This window comes from Lathyrus oleraceus, chromosome 1 (genome assembly GCF_024323335.1).
Source record: "Lathyrus oleraceus cultivar Zhongwan6 chromosome 1, CAAS_Psat_ZW6_1.0, whole genome shotgun sequence".
NCBI classification, from domain to species: Eukaryota; Viridiplantae; Streptophyta; class Magnoliopsida; order Fabales; family Fabaceae; genus Lathyrus; species Lathyrus oleraceus.
The window spans coordinates 399,066,407-399,090,034 of NC_066579.1; the positions used below are offsets into that span (position 1 = coordinate 399,066,407).

Consider the following 23,628-nt stretch of genomic DNA (forward strand, 5'->3'; position numbering starts at 1 on the left):
TAAAACAGGATTAAAATAACGGTATATTTTTGGTTGATTAGATATAATAGTGTATAATAATACTATATTCTTCCCAGCTTCTTCTATTTTGAAAAGTATGTCCCTCCTTTTATATGATTAATTAATTTTTTTAACTCTGTCAAGTTATTATTGTACCAAAATGTTAAAACAGGATTAAAATAACTGTATATTTTTGGTTGATTAGATATAATAGTGTATAATAATACTATATTCTTCCTAGCTTCTTCTATTTTGAAAAGTATGTCCCTCCTTTTTTATGATTAATTAAATTTTATAACTCTGTTAGGTTATTCTTGTACCAAAATGTTACTGTAATATGAGTTACTAAAAACCCAAAACTAAACCTTATGTGACTATCAATAATCAAGAACATATACTCGAATAATTGGTTACTAACTAATCGAATAATTGGTTACTAACTAATCTTATGTGAGGTCATTTTGATTTTATGAAATTAAAATAGGATTAAAATAACGGTATATTTTTGGTTGATTAGATATAATAGTGTATAATAATACTATATTCTTCCTAGCTTCTTCTATTTTGAAAAGTATGTCCCTCCTTTTATATAATTAATTAAATTTTTTAACTCTGTTAAGTTATTCTCACTACAACAAACAAGACCTTAGACAACGCTTTTTTTAGCCTTAGACAGCGCTATAAAGCGCTGTCTAAACCTCCGCTGCTAAAGGTTTAGACAGCGCTTTTTTAAATCTTAAAAGCGCTGTCTAAGCCCCCCCCCCCCCCCTTAGACAACGCTTTGGCCAAAAGCGCTTTATAAGATCCTCTTATTTTAAATTTTTTAGGTATACCTTAGACAGCGCTTTTGAAAAGCGCTGTCTAAGCCCCACCCCCTTAGATAGCGCTTTGGCCAAAAGCGCTTTCTAAGACCCTCCTATTTTAATTTTTTTAGGTATACCTTAGACAGCGCTTTTCAAAAAGCGCTGTCTAAGCCCCCCCTTAGACAGCGCTTTTGCCTAAAGCGCTTTCTAATCCCCCCCTTAGACAGCGCTTTTTACAAAAGCGCTGTCTAAGGTATACGAAAATTTTTGAAGCTTTTGTTTTAAACCACATTTTTTCCAGGTTTATAAACCAGAATTTCTACCTGTTTTCAACCAGATTTTGACAGACAATTATCACATTTTATATATGCCATTTTGGTCTTTTATCTACCAATTTTTGGCTAACAAATATATATATATACCAATTCAAACCAATTTTGCCTTAAATGTATCAAAATATATACAAATTTATGTACACATTTACAAGTCATTACATATACTACAAATGTACACATTAATTACACAAATTTATGAACAAACATTGAGCTCTATCATGAATTGACACCACTCCTCTTTGATTTCGTCCACTTGATCCTTTGTATAAAATGCACACTTGAATTCCTCAAAGTACTACATAATAATATAACATATTTTGAATTAATTCCAACTATTTAATTATATGAGATATGTGTAAATATAAAAATAACTCATAAGTTAGAAATACATACATCGGTGGGAATCTTTAATCGGCCCAAAGCAAGAGTATCTCGCATAAACCTCAACATGAAATACCCGCAATCTATTTGATTACGTTGTTGAGGACACTACATATGAAAAAAAAAATATGGATTATAAATCCTAAGTTTTATCAAGTGTCATCACTAATATAATAATGTAATAAAAAATGTGGTAATTAAAAATATACCGCCACTTTAATCCATGTAATGGAGTTGGCGCCCCTCCTTGGGGTTTGGATATCTCGTTGGGCCCGAAAAACTTGTAGGACGCTAATAAAATAAAAATGAAGCAATTAGAACAATTCACATAAACTAAGAAAATTTTTGAACATTCTCACTTACGTGTCAATTAGGACCTTCATATCCGGGTATGTTGTCCAATCATTTCCTAACGAGTCAAGATAATACACAATTTCTCGGATAGGATTGATTGCGAGCAACAACCAATGTCCACTGTAATGATTAGGCAAATGTTAGATGGTAACTTGGAAAATAATTATAATAGATGAATTTAGAATGAAATGCTAACCCGGTATTAAACGGTATAAAAAACAACTTCTCCGCATCTTTATTGTCCATGAGGATCCGAAGAACGTACTCCGTCACGGTATCCGGTCTACTTAAGATTAAACCTAAGTTGACGGTCGCGGGTGCTAAGAATCCGAATGACACGTCCAAACCATTGGGGCGCATCAATTTGTCATACAAAAACCTAATATAAAAACATCATTAACACCTCTTTTGAAACATAAAGTAAACCGGATTAACATAAAGTAAACATCATTAACATAAGTTGTTTAATTAATAAAACAAAGTAGACCGGATTTACCTAATATATGTATTGACAACGGTGACGCCGATTTCTTCATGACTAAAAACTTGCATGAAGTCTTCATTACCAATCATTTGGTCGTAATCAAAGCCGAAAATCCCTACCTCCATATGTACATTCCGAACACCTCCGGTCGGTATATCGGTCATCTCTAGAAATGTCCTGAGGCACGACCTATACTTGGTGGTAGGTTTTTTCCTAGCTACGGTCTTCTTAGCACCAAAACTTTTTACCCGTGCGGAGGCGTTGCTAACCTCCTTTTTTTGTTGTGCGGAGGCATTGCTAACCTCATTTTCTTGAAGCTACATGTCATATAAATAGTTAGATCAAATTAAGAATGTAACAACTTCCAGGAATATATGTCATATAATTGTATATTACCTCTTTTCTTGAAACCGTGGACTCGGTATGCCGTGGAATCGCATTATCTTTTGATTTGGATTTTGTGGGAGTCTATTTAATATAACCAAGGAAAATATGTAAGTAAAATTTTAAGCATAAATTTTAAACTTTGAATATACACATTAAAGTTAACATAAGTTTTAAGCATACCTCATATCCTACGCATATGAGGTTTGTCGGCCATGCAACAAACGAACCTACTGCTTCGTGCACCGTTGTTGCATCCGAATCATCGCTAGGATATGGTAATGTTGCATTCGGCTCAACTGCAATATCAACTGATACCTTCAAACATCCAGCAGGGAGCTCTCTAGTATGGAGTAATACTCCGCTAACGTTATGCACTTTTCCCTTGCCAACCATCCGATAGTATGGTGACGACAAATACAGCTGACAATGGGAAATGCCCTAAAACCAATAATAACAAGAAATCGTTAATGTGTATATATGTCAAATACATAATTTAAGCAAATAGTTCAATTTAAGACAATTATATGTAATTACCTCTGGAATGTTCGGCTGAAAGGTACAGTTGATACTGTCTTTGTCCGAAGCATCTCTGTATACTGTTGAGGCGCTAGCCTCTCTTTCTCTCCTCAATGCATCAAGCTCAGCTTGCATGGCTTCCAATCTTGCATGAAGCTCCCGATTACTAGGAGCCTTTCTTTTTTAATACTCAGGGAGGTCGGAGTGACTCCAAATCCCTTACCCCTCACCCGACCATAATACTCAGGGACATCTAATGCCCGACTAAGTATGCCCTTAGTATCATCGGGAGATAAAGACTGAGATAGCTCCTCCTGAAAAATCAGATGAATACTGTATACTTGTCAAATATTTGTGTATAAAAATGTTATTCAATTAATGAAAAAATGTTATACTTACACATTTCTGGTATACGTGTAAAACTTCTTCTTGAGGAACTCCAGATTTGCCCACACGGGCTTCCTTCCACAAAACATGTGCAGGAAGAGATGTTTCTGAACTTTCCTCCTTCTGCAGCTACACATTAAGTCATACAATTTGATCAGATAAAACTAATATATGATGAACAAATTTGTTATCGCAATTTATAAATACTTACCATGGATTGTTCTAAGCGTCCATATCCGACACGTCCTTTTCGGTACGGATATGCGGGACTTGATGCTCTTTCCCGATTTGTAGCACTTATTCTTTGAAAAACCGGGTCTTGTCTTTTGGATTTGAAAGCTTCCCATTCTTCAGCCGATATCAAACTTTCATATTTTTTAGGAAGCTCCGCATCCACAAAATTACCATCCGCATCCTTAAGGAACTTGGATGATAAAAATGTCCGAAACCCTCTTAGAAGCTTTCCGGCCAATTTCATACAAAAACCTCTTCTTTCTTCTTCGATGTTAAAACATCGCTAAGAAAAACATACAGATTGATAGTTAGTATCGGTAATTGAAAAAACATAATTGATACCGTATAATTAAGGGCCAAATGATTGTACCTTTATCTCACTCCAAATTTTTTCTTTGGACTCATTCAGCTCTTTGTTTCTCCAATCATCACATGTAATGGGAATTTCATTCCTTACTAGTGCACCGATAAAACTAGTTAAGGTATGCCCATTAGGTTCTATAAGCTGTCCCTGGTTGTTCCAATAGACATCTAGTATGATGCCTCGAGATCTTCCTTGGACCACCCTTCTCATTACTGTGATGCCTCTTCGAATTTCTTCTTCCGCGGATACTTTTTTACTAACTTCCTCATGTTGGTCATCAGCCATGTCTAACCTGTAATAAACCAAGGAAACCATCAAATATCAAATATAACTTATAATCAAAGCAATTGAAAACAAAAAAATAAAGAAATCATGCATTATCAGATATAACTTATAATCAAAGCAATTGAAAACAAAAATATAACGAAATCATGCATTATCAGATATAACTTATAATCAAAGCAATTGAAAACAAAAAAATAAAGAAATCATGCATTATCAGATATAACTTATAATCAAAGCAATTGAAAACAAAAATATAATGAAATCATGCATTATCACATATAACTTATAATCAAAACAATTGAAAAAAAAAATAAAGAAACCATGGATAATTTACCTAAGTCACTAACATCTCTTTCTTTTCTTTGTTGGAATATTAATCACTTGTTTCTTAGCAATGCGTACGGATGAATTGATCCAAATTCCCTCATTATGATCGTTTCTTATATATGACTCATCCGGTATAAGATCCTCAACTTCACCATTTCTATTCAACTCATTCCGTCTAATGCATGACTCATTCTCAACATCAATATCACATTGATCGACACCGCTATCATCAGTCACTTTGTTAGAGAAAAGCACTATAGACCATTTTGTACTCTTCGGGTCATTCACATAGAACACTTGTTTAGCTTGAGATGCTAGAATAAAAGGTTCATCTTTGTACCCCACCCTAGTAAGATCAACTTGCAAAAATCCAGACTTATCCATTCGTATGCCACTACTATTCACCCACTTGCAACCAAAGATGGGAATCTGAAACTTCTCGTAATCAAACACCCAAATGTGCTCAATAACTCCAAAATATGACAAATTTGCATATTTGGGGTTTAAGTCCTTCATACTTGATATATGCATTGCTTCAGCTAGCACGGTGACACCACTATTTTGCATAGTACTCTTATCATCTTGTTCTTTGGTATAAAATGTGTATCCATTAATTGAATATGCGCTATGAGAAAACACATGCAAACTTGGACCATATGCCAAACATCTCAACCTTTCTGTTACCGAAGAAGGATCTGAAGAGCGCTTCAAATAAATATGATCCTTCAACCATTGTATGAAACTTTGATTGTGCTCTATAACTATCCAATTTTCATTTCTGTTCGGATTTAACCTTCGGAGTACATCCTTGTGCATTTCTCCATATGGCTCAACCTCATTATTATTGTGCAGAACATACAAATGAACTTGATCCCGTTCATCCCTTGATATTGTCACAATTTTATTCCCAATTAATTTTTTACCTTCCATTTTGTCGAAAATCTGAGCTCTGGGGAGTCCAATCGATTGAACGTTAGACAAATATTCAGTACAAAACTCAATAGCTTCTTCAACAATGTATCGTTCAACAATACAACCCTCTGGTCGACTTCGGGATTTCACGTACCCTTTTAATATTTTCATATACCGTTCAGCAGGGTACATCCATCTCATATAAGCTGGTCCACACAACTGTGTCTCTTTCACAAGATGAACAACTAAATGAACCATTATGCCAAAAAAAGACGGAGGAAAATACATTTCAAGCTCACACAAGGTAATTACAATCTCTTTTTGTAGTGTTGGTAAGATCTCGGGATCGATCACCTTACTACAAATTGACCTAAAGAAAAAACACAATTTAGTTATGGCACTTCTTACTTTTTCTGGCAAAATAGAACGTATACCTATCGGTAGAAAATGTTCCATTATAACATGGCAATCATGTGTCTTCAAATTCTTCAACTTGAGGTCTTTCATAGAAACAAGTCTTCTGATATCAGATGAGTATCCTTCTGGAACCTTAACTTCACTCAGAGACTTACACAAAAAAAATTTCTCCTTTCTAGATAAAGTAAAAGCAGCAGGTGGTAGATATGTTCGTCTTCCTTTCTTCACGGGTGCTAATTCAGTTCTCATTCCCATTTTTAACATGTCCTCCCTTGCTTTAAGGCCATCCTTAGACTTGCCTTTTATATTGAGTAATGTACCGATAACACTTTCAAATACGTTTTTTTCAATATGCATAACATCGAGAAAATGTCTCACGTACAAAGACTTCCAATATGGCAATTCAAAAAATATCGACCTTTTCTTCCACCCACCTTTCACAATCTTATGTGCAAAAGGCTTGCCAAACTCAGTACGCACATCTTTCACCTTTTCAAAAACTTGTTCACCTGATAATGCGGGTGGAGCTCTACGATGTTCGGTGTCTCCATTGAATGCTTTTCTCCACCCACGGTAGTGATGTTTAGAATGTAAGAATCTACGATGACCGAGAAACACATTCTTCTGGCAAAGTTCCAATCGAATCGTATCGGTTCCGTCTTCACAAACAGGACACGCACGTTGACCTTTAATGCTATACCCAGATAGATTCCCGTATGCTGGAAAATCATTAATTGTGCCAAACAACATCGCCCTCAAATTGAAACTTTCTTTCCTATATACATCATAAACCTCCACACCGTTCTCCCACAAAATCTTTAAATCTTCGATCAGAGGTGTCAAGTATACGTCTATGTCATTCCCTGGTTGTTTAGGCCCAGAGATTAACATAGATAACATCATGTACTTACGCTTCATACATAGCCACGGAGGTAGGTTATAAATCATAAGAATCACAGGCCATGTGGTATGTGAGATACTTTGAAGACCATGTGGGTTCATTCCATCAGTAGATAATGCCAATCGAAGGTTTCTTGCTTCTGATCCAAACTCAGGATAATCATTATCAATCTTCGACCACTGTGGTGAATCAGCCGGATGCCGATACTTTCCATCAATAATTCTTTCATCTGCATGCCAAGTAAGATGTCTTGCATCGGTTTCACTACGAAACATGCGCCTAAATCTCGGAATTATCGGAAAATACCATAAGACTTTTGCGGGAGATAATCTTTTCTTATATCGAGACAAACCGCATTTAGGGCACTCAGTTAACATTGCATATTCGTTACGAAACAAAATGCAATCGTTAGGACAAGCATGTATCTTATCATAGCTCATGCCAATAGAGCACAACATTTTCTTTGCCTCATAGGTTAGATTAGGAAGAACATTATCATCCGGTAGCATTTCTCTCATAAGGGCCAACAACTCTGTGAAACTTTTATCCGACCATCCATTGCCCGCCTTTAAGTTGTACAACTTTAATACCGCAGAAAGTCTTGAGAATTTAGTGCAACCTTTGTACAACGGTTTCTCTGCATCGCTTACCATCCTCTCAAACATTTCAGGACAATCATGAAGATCTTCTTCCAGTGCTTCTAAAATCTCTTCAACTCGATCACAATCGTATGTTTCCGTGTCTTTGTCGTATGAAGCATAGGTCGTATTACTTTTTCCACTCGATTCAACATTCTCGTTAATTTTCTCACCATGAAATATCCAACACTGATAACTTTGATCAATTCCATGCCTCAGCAAATGCGATTTCAATCCATGTGCGTCAACCTTACCAATATAACAACAACGCAAGCAAGGACAATGCATTCGTCTGGGGTTTTCAGCGTGTTGAACAGCATACTTAACGAATTCCGCAACCCCACTCTCGTACTCTTTGGTCATTCGATCGGCACAGATCCATGTTTTATCCATGGTTTTCCTACTTATTAAAGTAAACAATTAATCCAGACGAAAATACATAACTAAGGTAGTATCTTTGAATATCCTAACAATTATAAAGTTCAATTCATTTTAAACTTCAAAAACCTATACATAACCAATGTTAATATAAACTTCAATAACGTATCCGATACGCCAATATACCAACTTTAATTACCTCATCACTTTCATTTTTTATATTACAAGAATCAAACTTTTTCTATTACAATATACCTATAACTATACCTATAACACGTTAATTTTTCTATAACTACCTTTAATTTTCTATTACAACATTATTACTTATCAAACATAACAACTTTAATTACCTCATCACTTTCATTTTTTCTATTACAAGAATCAAACTTTTTCTTCCATTACTTTTCTCTTATCAACATTATTCTATTATCAACATTTTTCTATTATCAACATTATTACTTATCAAACATAACAACAACAATGTACCTTATGAACTCAGTTTTTACAAACTCAGTTTTCTAATCAAACATAACAACAACAATGTACCTTATTGTTTTCCTTACAAACATCAACATTTTTCTATTGTCAACTTCTAAACTCAGTTTTTATGAATCAAAACAACTTCAACAAGAATAATACACTAAACTCAGTCAACAAGATTATGCACATTCTCAACATTAGTAAACTACCGCAAGATTATAAACATTCTCAACATTCTCAACAAGATTATACAGTAGAAACGAAGAAATGAAGAAATATTGAAGAACATACCGCAAGAAATGAAGAACAGTAGAAATGAAAAACGAAGTCAACACCCAAATGTCGAGACACGTACGATTCTTCAAACGTTCGCAGGAGGAGCTATCGGATACTGATTGAAACCGAAAAATGGAAGTGTATTCGTGTTCGCTGTTATGGTTTTCGCTAATAGGGTTTCAACGTTCGCAGGAGGGAAAACAAAAGAACAGAGAACGAAAACTGAAACGGAGTCTGAAATTTTATTTTAATTAGACCTTAGACAGCGCTTTTGTGGAAAGCGCTTTCTAAGGTATGCCGTAGACAGCGCTTTCCAAAAGCGCTTTCTAAACCCCCCTTTAGACAGCGCTTTTGGTTTTAATTTTTTTTTTTAATTTAAAGACTTTAGACAGCGCTTTATCAAAAGCGCTGACTAAGGTCTATATTTAAAAGCGCTTTCTAAAAGCGCTGTCTAATGGGGGGTCTTAGACAACGCTGTCTAAGACCCCCCCTTAGACAGCGCTTTCATTATTTTTTTGGAACATTTTCCGTGTTTTATTTTAATTTTAACCTTAGACAGCGCTTTCTTTTAAAAGCGCTGTCTAAGATGTGCTGTTAAAAGTCATTTTTGGCGTAGTGTCTTGTACCAAAATGTTACTATAATATGAGTTACTAAAAACCAAAAACTTAAAGCAATTGATGTTATAATTTGAAACAACTCTCACGCTAAGCCTAGGAAAGAAAATACAATCCCACTAAAATATTATAACGCCCTTATATGATAAACCCTAATAACCATATGACATCCTTACAAAATAATTTTTGTAATAAAAAATATTTAAAGTAATATTTTTCAATTCAGATTTGGAGAAATAGGAAGGTTAGAGTTTTAGCATAATTTAAGTATTTGAGTAATTTTAAGAAGAACGAGACTCACCCTTGGAGACAAATATGGCAGATAATTTAAGGCGGTGGTCCTGCTCGAGCGATTTCTAATTTCACAAACACAAAGGAAAAAACGAAGGTATTCAAAACAGAGAAGTAAATGAAAAAGATGAACAACAAAAGATTTTGGTGGTAAGAGGTATTTATGAGAAATAGAATGAGAATGAGAAACTTACTCTGGAGAGGTGTTTGTAACAAATGATGCAACAATACAGCGAAGGTGAGTTGCAGCAGAAAGCGTGCGGTGGCCGGCGTGAGAGTATGTGAGTGAGTTGCAGCAGAAAGCGTGTGGTGGCCGGCGTGAGAGTATGTGAGTTATACAGAAAATATTTCTTTGAGTAGAGAGAAAGAAGAAAAGACAGAACGTTGTGTAGAGAGAAAGAAGAAACGGCAGAAAGTTGTGTAGAGAGAAAGAAGAAAATATAATTTAGGGTTCAAGGGTAATGAATCAGCTTTTAGGAAATTATATGAAAAAAATACGAACATTAAATTATAAATAAAATTTCAAAGAAAAACATTCTAATGAAATGAAAGTGGTCTAGTGGTAATGCATCTTTTCTTTGAAAGTAAAGACCTGAGTTTGACTCCTTGGTTGCTATATTTTAATAAATTTATCTTTTTCCATTTAAATATAACAATAAATTAATATAAGTCTACTTTAAAAATCTTTTAAGGATCAAAATATGTTGATTAAAAGTCCAGTGGTAATAATCTTTAACCACTCTAGAATATTGTTTTTTTCATTTTTATATTTTAAGAAAAATAACTAAAGTTCAAAATAATAATAAAAACCGTAGCCTTTTAACAATAGGTCATGCTTTTTAGTTGTTGTTTTTAAATAAGAAACAACCACATATCTTAACCGTGGCATAAAAGGAATAAACTACGGTTATGTTATATCTACGATTTCATAAGCGTCACTTATAGTAAATAGAGGACGTTTATGTTATGCCCGCATTTTACTAACCGTAGCATAAAGTAAATAAGGGACGGTTTTTCACGCGTTGCCAAGAAACTCGTCCACGCATAAAAAAGTGCGGTCTATGATACCTTTAGGTGACGGTTTTTCAATCGTTGCATATTCTTCCGTTGCCTAAAGTATAAAATGTTGTAGTGGACGTTAGTTTTTATGCATCTCGTTGTCATGTCAAATGATTTTCGATTGATATTATATTTTATAGACATGATCTATATGATAATAACTTTCAATTCAACCGTGGTTTTTGTTATACGAATACGCGTAAAGAGTTATAAGAGATGTCATGTTACTATGTTTGACATTTTGATATCATTTGATCATATATATATATATATATATATATATATATATATATATATATATATATATATATATATATATATATATAGTCAAGATCAAATGACATCAAGTTGTCAAACTTAATAACATAACATTTTCGATAACTCTTCACCCTATGTTCTTATAACAAAATCTACCGTTATATTGAAAGATATTATCATATAGATGACGCCTATAAAATTTCAGATCAATTAAAAATATTTTGATATGTTAAAGAAAGTGATAAAAATTAACGATTTTCATGAAATTTTATAAGATGTTAGTTTTTATATATTTCAATGACATGTCAAATGATTATATATGTATAAAAAAAATTTATATATACTGACAGTGTAAAAAAATTTCATGAAATACACTGACAGTGTAAAAAATTTTTACACCGTCAGTTAATCATAGACGTCGGATATTAAAAAAAATTTGACTTTTATTTTAAAAATCTATAAAGTAATACAAACAGATGATGGTGATGAGTCGACGGTGTAAAACTTTTTACACTGACAGTCTATAGTAATATATATATATATATATATATATATATATATATATATATATATATATATATATATATATATATATATATATATATATATATATATATATATATATATGACTGTATCCAGAATCATATTCATTTTATAAATAATTATTCAAATTTGAAATTATGCTAAAAAAAAAATTTGAAATTATACTTGAGTCCATAGCTATCCCCAGACGTGGACGGACATTGAATAATCTCAATTTTGATTTTGGTGTAACATCTACTATTAATAGCTGAACATTTTTAATTTATACCCTTATTAATTATTATTATTGTTTAAAGAAATATCTAATTGTTTTCCTTATGGGTGGTTAATAGTTTGAATGTAATGCAATACGATAAGAATGGAGGGAATATTTGTTAATATTAATTTTTTATATTGGTTTTTGAATTCTAAGACAAAAAATACTCTGTTTTCATTTTTGTAACCATATTTAACGTTATTTTTTAACATGTATTATGTATTGATATATATTATTCATTAAAAAATTATATACTCCACGGTTAAAACAAAGAATAAAAATAAGAATTTAATTGATATACATCGATAGTGTAAAATAATTTTATACCGTCAATTAATCATAGACGTTGGATATTGAAACAAGTTTGACTTTTATTTTAAAAACCTATAAAGTAATACAAACGGATGATGATGATGAATCGACAGTGTAAAACTTTTTATTCTGACAGTATATAGTAATTAATCCCCAAAAATAATATAATAGTAAAAAAAAAAATATAAGAGGAGTGTAATATTTAACGTTTTGTTATTTTAATACTGTGCACTATTTTAGCATTTGAGATGCTTTAATTAATTATTATGACAACTAATATTTAGTTTTCATTTGAGATTAATGTACATTGTATCTAAAACTATAATTATCTTTTTGAAATTTCTTAAAATTAACATATTCTCTATAAAATTAATATTTTAATTTTTTATATTTTCTATTAAATTTAGAAAGAATATTTTTAGTGAATAGAATTAACATTATTTAACGGTATTCAAAAATACGTTGTTTGTCAACATTCTAAATTTAATTTACATTCGTTTCTATTTTATATTAATTGATCACTTATTCCGAAGAGTAGTGATTCTTCATTTTCCACCGCTTAAATGAAATTTGATTGTGAAAAATTAAATAATAATTTCGATCTTACAAAACATTTGATATTAACTGGAAAAAATTTCAACTAGAATTAGAATCAAAATCAAAAGTTACAAATAATAACTTCGATCTCACGACATGATTAATATTAACTAAAAACTTTCACCGCTAAAAAAACCATAAAAGTCACATTTGTAGAATAATTCAAAGATATAGTAATTTGTTTAAAGTAATTCAAAGTAATGGTTGCAGATAAATTTAAAGGAGAGTAACAAAAATTCAAAACAATAACAGCAATGGCATAATTTATAAAATAAATTTGTTTAAAATAATTCAAAGTAATGGTTGCAGATAAATTTAAAGGAGAGTAACAAAAACTCAAAACAATAACAACAATGGCATAATTTATAAAATAAATTGTAAATGGTGGGAAGTAAACATTGCAAAATTATAAATGACGGAAAAATAAATTGCAATAACTTAAATGAACCTGAAAATAAATTGGAAAGTAAAACTGAATTGAATAACTTCGAATGATGGCAAGATTGTTTGATCCAAGCATTATATAATGAATGCCTAGAAACACTAAGGTGTAGTATTCCCTTGATGTGAGAAAGCTACTATTTTACAAAAGTGATTTATGCTTAAAACTAAAACTCACTAAACATTGTACCTGACTTCGATCCACAAAACTTCCACACTTCAAAAGTATTTGTCATTTGCAATATATAGTGATACAACGTTGAAAAACTGATGTCAAGAGAGTGGAAATTGTGGGAGAAAATATAGAAAGAGTGGGGATGAACCTAGTCATGGCAGGGGCTATGTCGGACGCCATGGAGGTCTCCGCAAGTGTATTTTCGCCTATTTTCTCTGTTTTGTCTGGTTTCTTCTTATATCGACTCCTACCTGCAAAACACTTGAAACAAGCACAAAGTACCAACAAAACACTACAGAATGTAATAAAGTGACACTAAAACATGTGCAAATCGAGTCAAAATATACTATATGTTTTAATGTTATCAATTGTGCACTTTATTTTCCAAGTGTTCCACCTCAACATGAAACTCTTCTTGTTCTTGCTATTCTTCATAGATCTTTGCATTTCGACCAAAGTCATTAGTTTTCTTGAACTCCGTCTCAACTTCATTGAAAACTACATCACGACTAATGATATATCTCTTGTGACATGGTTCTAGGAACCACAACCTATAGGCTTTAACTCCCTCAGGATACCCAACGAACATGCCTCTCAGAGTTTTAGGTTCGAATTTGTCTTACCTAATATGAGCATATGCTACACAGTCAAATACTCTAAGATTGTCGAGATCTGGTAGATGACCATACCTAACTTCTTCAGGTGTCTTCATCCCTAGTGCAGTCGAGGGACACCTATTTATCATATATATTGCTGCTACGACAACCTCAGCCCAAAACACCTTCTTCAATCCAACACTGACCAACATGCATCTAACCTTTTCCAAGATTGTATGATTGAACCTCTCAGTTAGGCCATTTTGCTGAGGAGTACATGATGTAATATTGTGTCTAGCAATACCAGACATAAGACAATGATTGTTGAAGGCTTCATTACAGAACTCAAGGCCATTATCGGTCCTCAATCTCTTGACCTTCTTGCCAGTTTGATTTTCGACCAGAGTCTTTCAACTTTTTAAGTTTTCAAAAGTTTTATCCTTAGTTTTCTAAGTGAATACCCACAACTTTCCTAAATAATCATCAACTATGGATAGGAAATATCTTAGACCTGAGTGTGAAGGACTTCTTGCAAGCCCCCAAAGAATGTAATCAATTAATACATGTGTTCATTGTTTGCCTTTATTGAACTTCACTCTGCAAGCTTTTCCAAATACACAATATTCACAAAACTCCAACTTTTTGACCTTGTCACCACCTATCAAATTTTGTTTCCTGAGTTTGACCAGGCCTTTTTGACTAACATGGCCTAATCTCATGTGCCATAGCTCCGTCTTCGACATAGGCTTTCTGGATGCAAAATCTACTAAACCACTTATAACCTCATCCTCAAGGGTATGCATGTATTGCCTCTTGATGCCTCTCAAGACTTACTTCGACCCCTTTATGACTCTTAGGATACCTTGCTATCATTTGAAAACATATCCTTTCTTGTCTAATTCACCAAGAGAAATCAAATTTATCTTAAGATCAGGTACATACATGACACCAAACAATAACTTTATTGACTAATTGTGTAGCTTGAATCTCATAGGTCCAATCCCTGCAATCTTATAGACTTTATTGTTTCCTAGCACCAATGATCCACCTTCTTGATCACATAATTCTTGAAACACATCTTTGTTTGGAGTCATGTTCCAAGTTCAACTGAATCCATAATCCACTCCTTGCTATAATTGCTACTCAAAACCACCAGAACATCGGATGATTCATAATCATCTTGAACAATGGTTGCATTGTCGTTATCCTTGATATCACCATAACTCTTCAAACTACCAGGACACACTTTTATAGTATGAACTTTCATCTTACTGTGGTAACACCTAATAGCAGGAGCATTACCATCATAAGACTTGTGTTTATCTTTAACCTTCTTCTTCTCAAACTTACCACCCTTCTTCGAGAATTTACCTTTTACGAAAAATCGTTAACCAACAGATGATGGATTGTGCTCACTTCTTTTGTTCAAGTCCTTAGAGTACAAGGCTGATTGAAATTATTCAAAGGTCAATGAGTTTCTTCAATACAAGAGAGTTTCTTTGAAATGAGCATGAGATCTAGGTAAAGCACACAACAACGACAATGCTTGATCTTCCTCATTGATGCTAACATCAATATTCTTTAGATCAAGAATCAGCTTGTTGAACATATCCAATTGCTCAGTCAGGACTCCGTCTTCACATCTTGAATGAATACAAAGCATGTTTCAGGTAGAGATGATTGACCAAAGACTTGGTCATGTACAAACCTTCAAGTTTGATCCACACATCTACTACGGCTTTCTTCATCGATTCCTTCCAGAGAACCTTATCACCAAGGCTCAATATGATGCCATTGTGAGATTTCTCAATCATCGTCATCTTCTCCCTCTCAATTAGGGTAGCATCCATGTTTTTGGGTCCTTTCAGCGCTTCTAACAGACCTTGCTGAACAAGAAGTGATCGCATCTTCAAGATCCACCGAAATCATTTTCTCTTGTGAATTTTTGAATCTCATACTTTGTTGAAGGCCTCTTGATCCACGTTCACCGGTTTGTTATGATAATCGATGTCAAGAATAAAGTAAATCTTGGAGAAAGAGAGAGTTTCTTGATCAAACAAGAAACCGTTCAATTCAAGAAGAGAGAGAGAGAGAGAGAGAGAGAGAGAGAGAGAGAGAGAGAGAGAGAGAGAGAGAAAATAGAGTTAGTTATGACAATTATTGCATTCACTTTCTTAAAGAGTGTTAAATGATTACAAGTGAAAACAAAATAACATACAACCTCTCTTGTAACAAGTGAGAGAGCAACCTATTTATATACTACTAACATATGTATGTTATGTATGAAGTTAACACTTATATATGACATACATGCTTACTATATAACATAATACATAAGCTATATTTGACTACTGCATGCTTGAACTAATTTCGACTACATCACACACATTCGACTCTGTCGAATCATGAAGCTATCAATATCGAGACTCGAGTTTGATCCAATACTACAACTTTTTTACTCCAACATATATATCTTTTAGGACTAGCTTCCTCTCTTCTTTTTTGCACCTATAATTAGAGATTTTTGTTTGTTTTTGGAACATGTCATTTGTGTCATCCTAACTATTATTCTTTATTGGGGGCGCATCTTCCTTATTATTCTTTTGATTTGTTAAACTATTAATATTCATGTTTTTAGTATATATTAAATGCTCCTCATTTGGTACCACATTAATAAGAATGAATGTAGATCCTCCATATTCGATTTTCTTATTTTTCTCATCCCCCTTTACGTATATTAAAGTTAATGCTTGGTCAACCCATTCCACTTACACACGCGCCTTCTTTTCAATTTATTTTTTAAAAAGGACAAATAATACTATATTAATTCAAAGCTCATCCAAGCACAAGACATGCTAAGAAAATGTACATGTCAATTCAAGTTATTGTTTTACTATATAGCAAACATCACAAACTAATACAGAAAGATAAAAAAGGAGACTGCTAATGTCACACAAAAACCAACACCCAAACCACAGGCGCAAACTCTAAACTCACACAATAAAAATAGAAAAACAATCAACATCAGCATATATGTCTCTGTTTTAATTAAAAGGTCATATTTTTCTCTTCCTTTAGTAAATTAACATTAAATGTGATGATATGCACTTATTCGTCCCCATTACTAGATTCATATAGTTCTTCCTGCATATTCTCTTTAAATGCACAAGCTTCATCTTAATCGTCTTCTGATTCATCATCTGACACATAAATAATTGTTAATTTTTTCTCATACATTCTTACTCGAAGCGGGCTATAGAACCCTTGATAAATTTTATTGTAAAAATCAACATCGTGAATATTCATTGTAATAACTCTATCTATAACTATATGATTGCAAAACTTTACGAGAATTCGATCCATTTACATTGTATTTTCTTTAATTTTTCTCTCTACGTCCTCGATTTTTCATCTTCAGTGCAGAAGTTTCATTTACACAGTGTTGACCTCTAGGTATGACTTCTAATTCTCTCCCCCAATTGATTGTTTATTTCTTTCTTTGACCTTCACCCGCACTCTTTTGAAATCTTAGTACGTTTACAAAGATATTTTTTATTCCAATAATGATATTTTTGAGTTTTAGTGCAAATAGTCTATTATTGTTGATACCATATAACCTTACAAAATCAAAACATTGTCCTATTTTATCCATTTTCGAAATAATAACAACTTCTCATGCATTTCAATATTTTTGAAATATGTTTAGCATATAATTTCTAGTATTTTAGAAGAAAAAAAAGAATATTGACTATGCTTCATCTCCTCTACCCCTTCCTTCATCGGTTGTGTTGTCCATTCTACGAGGAATTCTTCTATTCAATATTTCTCCCTTCTAGATTTGTGACCTTCACCTCCAATCATGTATCCTTCTTAGTTTCACTTTGGGAATTCATTTTATTTCTTCTCACCATCCATTCTCTTTGTTTGTTATCTCTCCTTGCATCCTCTCTATTTTATCTTTAGACTCTCTTACCTCTTTCGTCTCTCGACTCTCTCCAACCTCTCTCTCTATGTTGTAAATTCATAATATGTTACTAAATTTGTAGCAGTGAATATATTAGTCATTAAAACAAAATAATAACACACATAATAATGAATATAAACTTGAAATTAATTGAAATATCAAAAATATTTGTGCATTGAACAATAAATTAAAAAATATTTTTAGCATTGATATAGAGGTATCGTAGAAAAAATCAACACTAACTTAACAACAACTATAATCAAAGTAATTGAGAAAGAAAATAGATAGCAACACAAAACCCAAGATATAAAAACTAACAATGATATGTATTTCAAAAAATATTTAAATTTAAATTTTAATATTTGTATATAAAATATATATATATATATATATATATATATATATATATATATATATATATATATATATATATATATATATATATATATATATATATATATATATATATATTAGTTGTTGTGCGGACAATTGAGTATCGTTAACCACATCAAATTTATTCAATTTTGTGGTAATTATTAAAGTTACATCTTCAATTAATGATTAAATTTTTTTATTTGTATTATTTTCATTATTATTATTTATTTAAATAAAATATTTATTTAAAAATACATATAAATATAATATTTATATCCGAAACTATATTCATTTAAATTAAAAAACAAATTTTCAAATTCGGGCTCAAACTCAAAAAAGTGATTATTTATCCCATTGGGATGGCTAATTACTTGAGTCCATAGCTATGTAGATGTGGACGTACATTGAATAATCTCAATTTTATTTTTGGTCTAACATCTACCATTAATAGTTAAACATTTTCTATGTATACCCTTATTAATTATTATTATTATTGTTTAAAAAATATCTATTTAGGAATAGAGATAAATAGCATATATGATGTCATACCATATAATTCTTTTATAAAATCTACACTACTAATTGTTTTCCTTAAGGCTGGTCAATAGTTTGAATTAATACAATATGATAAGAATGAGGGAATATTTGCTAATATTAATTATTTATATTGCTTTTCCAATTCTAAGACAGAAAATACTCTGTTTTCATTTTTGTAACCATATTTATCGTTATTTCTTTAACATGTATTATGTATTGATATATATTATTCATTAAAAAAATATATACTCCACGGTTAAAATAAAGGATAAAAATAGTATAATAGTAAAACAAAAAATATAAGAAGAGTGTAATATTTAATGTTTTGTTATTGTTAATTCTGTACATTATTTTGTCATTTGAGATGCTTTAATTAACTATTATGACAACTAAATGTTTAGTTTTCATTTGAAATTAATGTAAATTGTATCTAAAACTATGATATACCTTTTTATTGAGTTTTTCAAAATTAACTTATTCCCTATAAAATTAACATTTCAAATTTTTTATACTTCCTATTAAATTTAAAAAGAATTTTTTAGTTAATATAATTAATATTATTTAACGGTATTCGATAATATATTATTTGTGAATATTCTAGATTTAATTTACATTCGTTCCTATTTTACATTAACGGTTGAATACTTATTTTAAAGAAGAGTGATCCGTTTAAATAAATTTTATCATGAAAAATTAAAAATTCTAAATAATAATTTCGAACTTACGAGTTTAACTCAAAAATTTTCCACTAAAATTAAAATCAAAATTAAAAGATACAAATAATAATTTCTATCTCACAGTACTTTAATATTAACTAAACACCTTCGCCGCTAAAAATAAACGGGTGTTAAATATTTACCACATTATACATTATCATTCAAATTAAGTAAATTCTAAAAAATATTTTAAAATAAATTTAACGGTCAAAATGTGTTATATTAAGATTCATCCACAATCTCCAAAATACAAATATTCAATTTTTAGAAATTATTTACCTTGTATAACTTATAGTAATATAATAATAAGATTAATCTCAATCTCCTTGGATATTTGCATATAAATTGAGACCAAGAGACTATAGTTTCTCATTCAAATTGAGTGAGTGAGTTCATAGAGTTCTAGTGATGGCATCCTTATGGTTCATCTTTGGTGCAATTGCAGGTGCTCTTTTGGTCCTAAGATCTCTCCTCAAGAATGTGAATTGGTTTCTCTATGAAGCAAAACTTGGTGACAAGCAATACTCTTTGCCACCAGGTGACATGGGTTGGCCAATCATTGGGAACATGTGGTCTTTCCTAAGGGCATTCAAGTCCAGTAAACCAGATTCTTTCATGGATTCTATCGTCAAAAGGTAGCTAGAATATTCTCTTCATACTCATTTTCTTCATGAATATGAACATAGATTGAATTAATTTTACTGATTTTTTTTCCTAGTTTTTTTCCAACACATTTTCCATTTTGAAAACTCCATGACATAGTGGCGATAATTTTGAGGAGTTTTTTTGGAAAAAAAATATAAATATTATGGTTGCAATGTTTTGTCACAATTTGCCCTACAAATGTATGACATGCAGAAATGCTCAATCCTGGTTTCATGCAGTGTGACAGTTCATATTTTGGTTTATTAATATTTATTGATTTTATTATTATTTCTGTATTAATCATTTATGTTGCAGGTTTGGAAACACAGGCATATACAAGGTGTTTATGTTTGGATTCCCAAGTGTAATTGTGACATCACCAGAGGCATGCAAGAAAGTTCTAACTGATGATGAAAACTTTGAACCTGGTTGGCCACAATCAACGGTTGAATTAATCGGCGAAAAATCGTTCATCAAAATGCCGTTTGAAGAACATAGACGACTAAGGCGTTTAACATCGGCTTCGATCAATGGCTACGAGGCACTTTCAGTGTACTTGAAATATATAGAAGAAATTGTGATTAGTTCATTGGAAAAATGGACTCAAATGGGTGAAATTGAGTTCTTAACTCAAATGAGAAAACTTACTTTTAAAATTATTATTCACATTTTCCTTGGTTCAGAAAGTGAACCTGTTATGGAAGCTTTGGAAAGAGAATATACTGTTCTTAACCTTGGTGTTAGAGCTATGAGAATTAATATTCCTGGATTTGCTTTTCATAAGTCACTTAAGGTAAGTGCTTATTTTATAAGTGCTTATTTTAAAAGTGCTTAATTAAACTGTATTTCTCTAACCATTACATTTTTTTTTGTGATAGGCTAGGAAAAATCTGGTGGCTATATTTCAATCAATTGTGGACAAGAGAAGAAACGAAAGGAGAGGAAAAGAACCAGCCCCTGGCAAAAAAGCTAAAGATATGATGGATTCTTTGATAGATGCTGTGGATGAAAATGGAAGAAAATTGGGTGATGATGAAATCATTGATATCATGTTGATGTATTTGAATGCTGGTCATGAATCTTCAGGACATATCACTATGTGGGCTACCTATTTCTTGCAGAGGCATCCTGAATTTTTCCGAAAGGCTAAGGTATTATCGAAATTCTTAGCATTTACATTTTTCAAAATTGTGAATCGTTTTTGCACTTAACTTTGCTTATTGGTAATATCTTAATAGGAAGAACAAGTTGAAATGCTTAAGAGAAGGCCTCCATCACAAAAAGGGTTGAAACTAGAGGATGTTAGAAAAATGGAATATCTTTCTAAGGTGATTGATGAAACAATGAGAGTGGTTACTTTCTCGCTTATGGTCTTTCGACAGGCAAGGAACGACGTCAAAGTTAATGGTTAGTACAGGCCTAAATTTTGCCGAATTCATATGAATTTCAATCGATAAAAAATGATGTATTGGAGAGTTAATATTTTGATATTTCAGGTTACCTCATTCCAAAGGGTTGGAGAGTGCTGACATGGTTCAGATCAGTTCACTTTGATTCTGAACTTTATCCTGATCCAAGGGAGTTCAATCCTGAAAACTTTAGTGTAAGTTTAAGTCATTAATTGGATTAAACAACAAATAAGTGATTAAATTCATATATTTGACAATTTTTGTTTGTGTTGATTGTTAGGTGGTGCGCAAAGCTGGTGAATTTCTTCCCTTTGGAGCAGGAACTAGACTCTGCCCTGGAAATGATCTTGCCAAGCTGGAAATCTCAGTTTTCCTTCACCATTTTCTCCTCAAATACGAGTAAATAATTTTTCACCATTTAAAGTTCTTATTAAAATTATCATAAAAGCACTTATATAAAACACTACTAGTTAAATATTAATGTTATGTGTTACTTTTTGCAGGCTTGAACAGCTTAACCCAAAATCTCCAATAAGATTCTTACCACACACAAGGCCATTGGACAACTGTTTGGCAAGGATTAAGAAACAAGAAGCTGCATGATTCAAAGATGGAGAAGCACACGCATTTCGAGACTTTTCATCCAATAATTTTATTTTCTGCACTTTTTTTTACGACGAATAATAATCCAAAGACCTGAAAATTTACGGAAGTTGCATTTATCAGACAGGTTTTATTAGCTGGTGTGTACTGGTTTATCCATTTGCTTGAATGAATAAAAATTGAAGGATTATTTTCTGCCATCTTCTAGTATTATCATATTGATATATATTTATTATTTATCATTGACATAAACAAGAATCACAGTAAAATATTATACAATATGCTTAGTAAATAAAGAGTTTTTTTATAAGCAAATAAATATATTGACCAACCCAATACCACAAAACAAAACGATCTGAATCCCTCGGCATGGTGCGTAGAGTTGGTTTCGACTTTTTAGAGATCAAGGACAAATAATAAAAATGGACCCTTAATAAAAAATGCAATTTAAAAAAAAAATGAATAATCTTGTATTTGTCAAATAAAAATATGTTATTGAACTCACTTCTCTACCAAACCCTTGTATTCGTCAGCATCAATATTAATTATGAGGACTTCCTCCTCCAACCTAGAAAACATTTTCGTAAATTTAAATAAATAGTATAAATAATATTAGAATCAACCGATATAGTTAATCATAAATAACAATTATCAAATTAAAATTATATATTAATTATGGTAGAAGTTTTAGACAAGAGAATATCCTTAAATAAGTCATAGTCTAGCGATAGCCACATTTAAATACAATAATGTATTTGTAATGAATTTGTAAAAAAACATTAAAAATAAAAAAAGATCACCATATCATAAAATATAGTAGATTGTTTTAATATATTCATACCATGATGCATAGAACTACACTGAATCATCTTTTGTTTCATCTAAGAGAACTTTATCAAATTTATTAGAAAAAAAAACTACTACTCTAGCTGGAAGAGAAAATATCTTCACGTTGGTACCTACATTAACAATATATTTTATATTAATGATACATATCAAATATCGGTGCTATTAACAATATATTTTATACTAATGATACATATCAAATATCGGTGCTAAAGGGATGAGGTTTAAAAACATTCAAAATGGTATGAAGAACATAATAGATGACTAACTATCAATGCAATATAGAGTATAATAGTGACAATCTATAAGACATAAAAAATAATATGGGGTGACTAGATTATACAACTAAGTATTAATAAGATTATTCAACATTGTAAAAGTAAGTATTTGTTAAAAATGAGTATGAAAGGATGAAATTAACAAAGAAAGTACCTTATGTTAAAGATTTTTGAAAAAGCATACAAGAATCTACAAAGTTCTGTTTAAACTATAAAAAAAATTCATACAATTTAAATTTTCTAATAAATTAAA

The 23,628-nt window shown here is 31.6% G+C and overlaps 1 protein-coding gene across 1 annotated transcript; it reads left to right on the forward strand.

The window, feature by feature from the left end:
- Nucleotides 1-19,912: 19,912 nt before the first annotated feature.
- LOC127074755 (ent-kaurenoic acid oxidase 2) lies at nt 19,913-22,451 on the forward strand. Its single transcript, XM_051016104.1, has 7 exons — nt 19,913-20,229; nt 20,555-21,032; nt 21,118-21,390; nt 21,478-21,646; nt 21,736-21,842; nt 21,929-22,047; nt 22,152-22,451. Exons 1-7 carry the CDS (start codon nt 20,003-20,005, stop codon nt 22,249-22,251), a joined length of 1,473 nt encoding a protein of 490 aa, XP_050872061.1. The 5' UTR covers nt 19,913-20,002; the 3' UTR covers nt 22,252-22,451.
- The last annotated feature ends 1,177 nt before the right edge of the window (nt 22,452-23,628 follow it).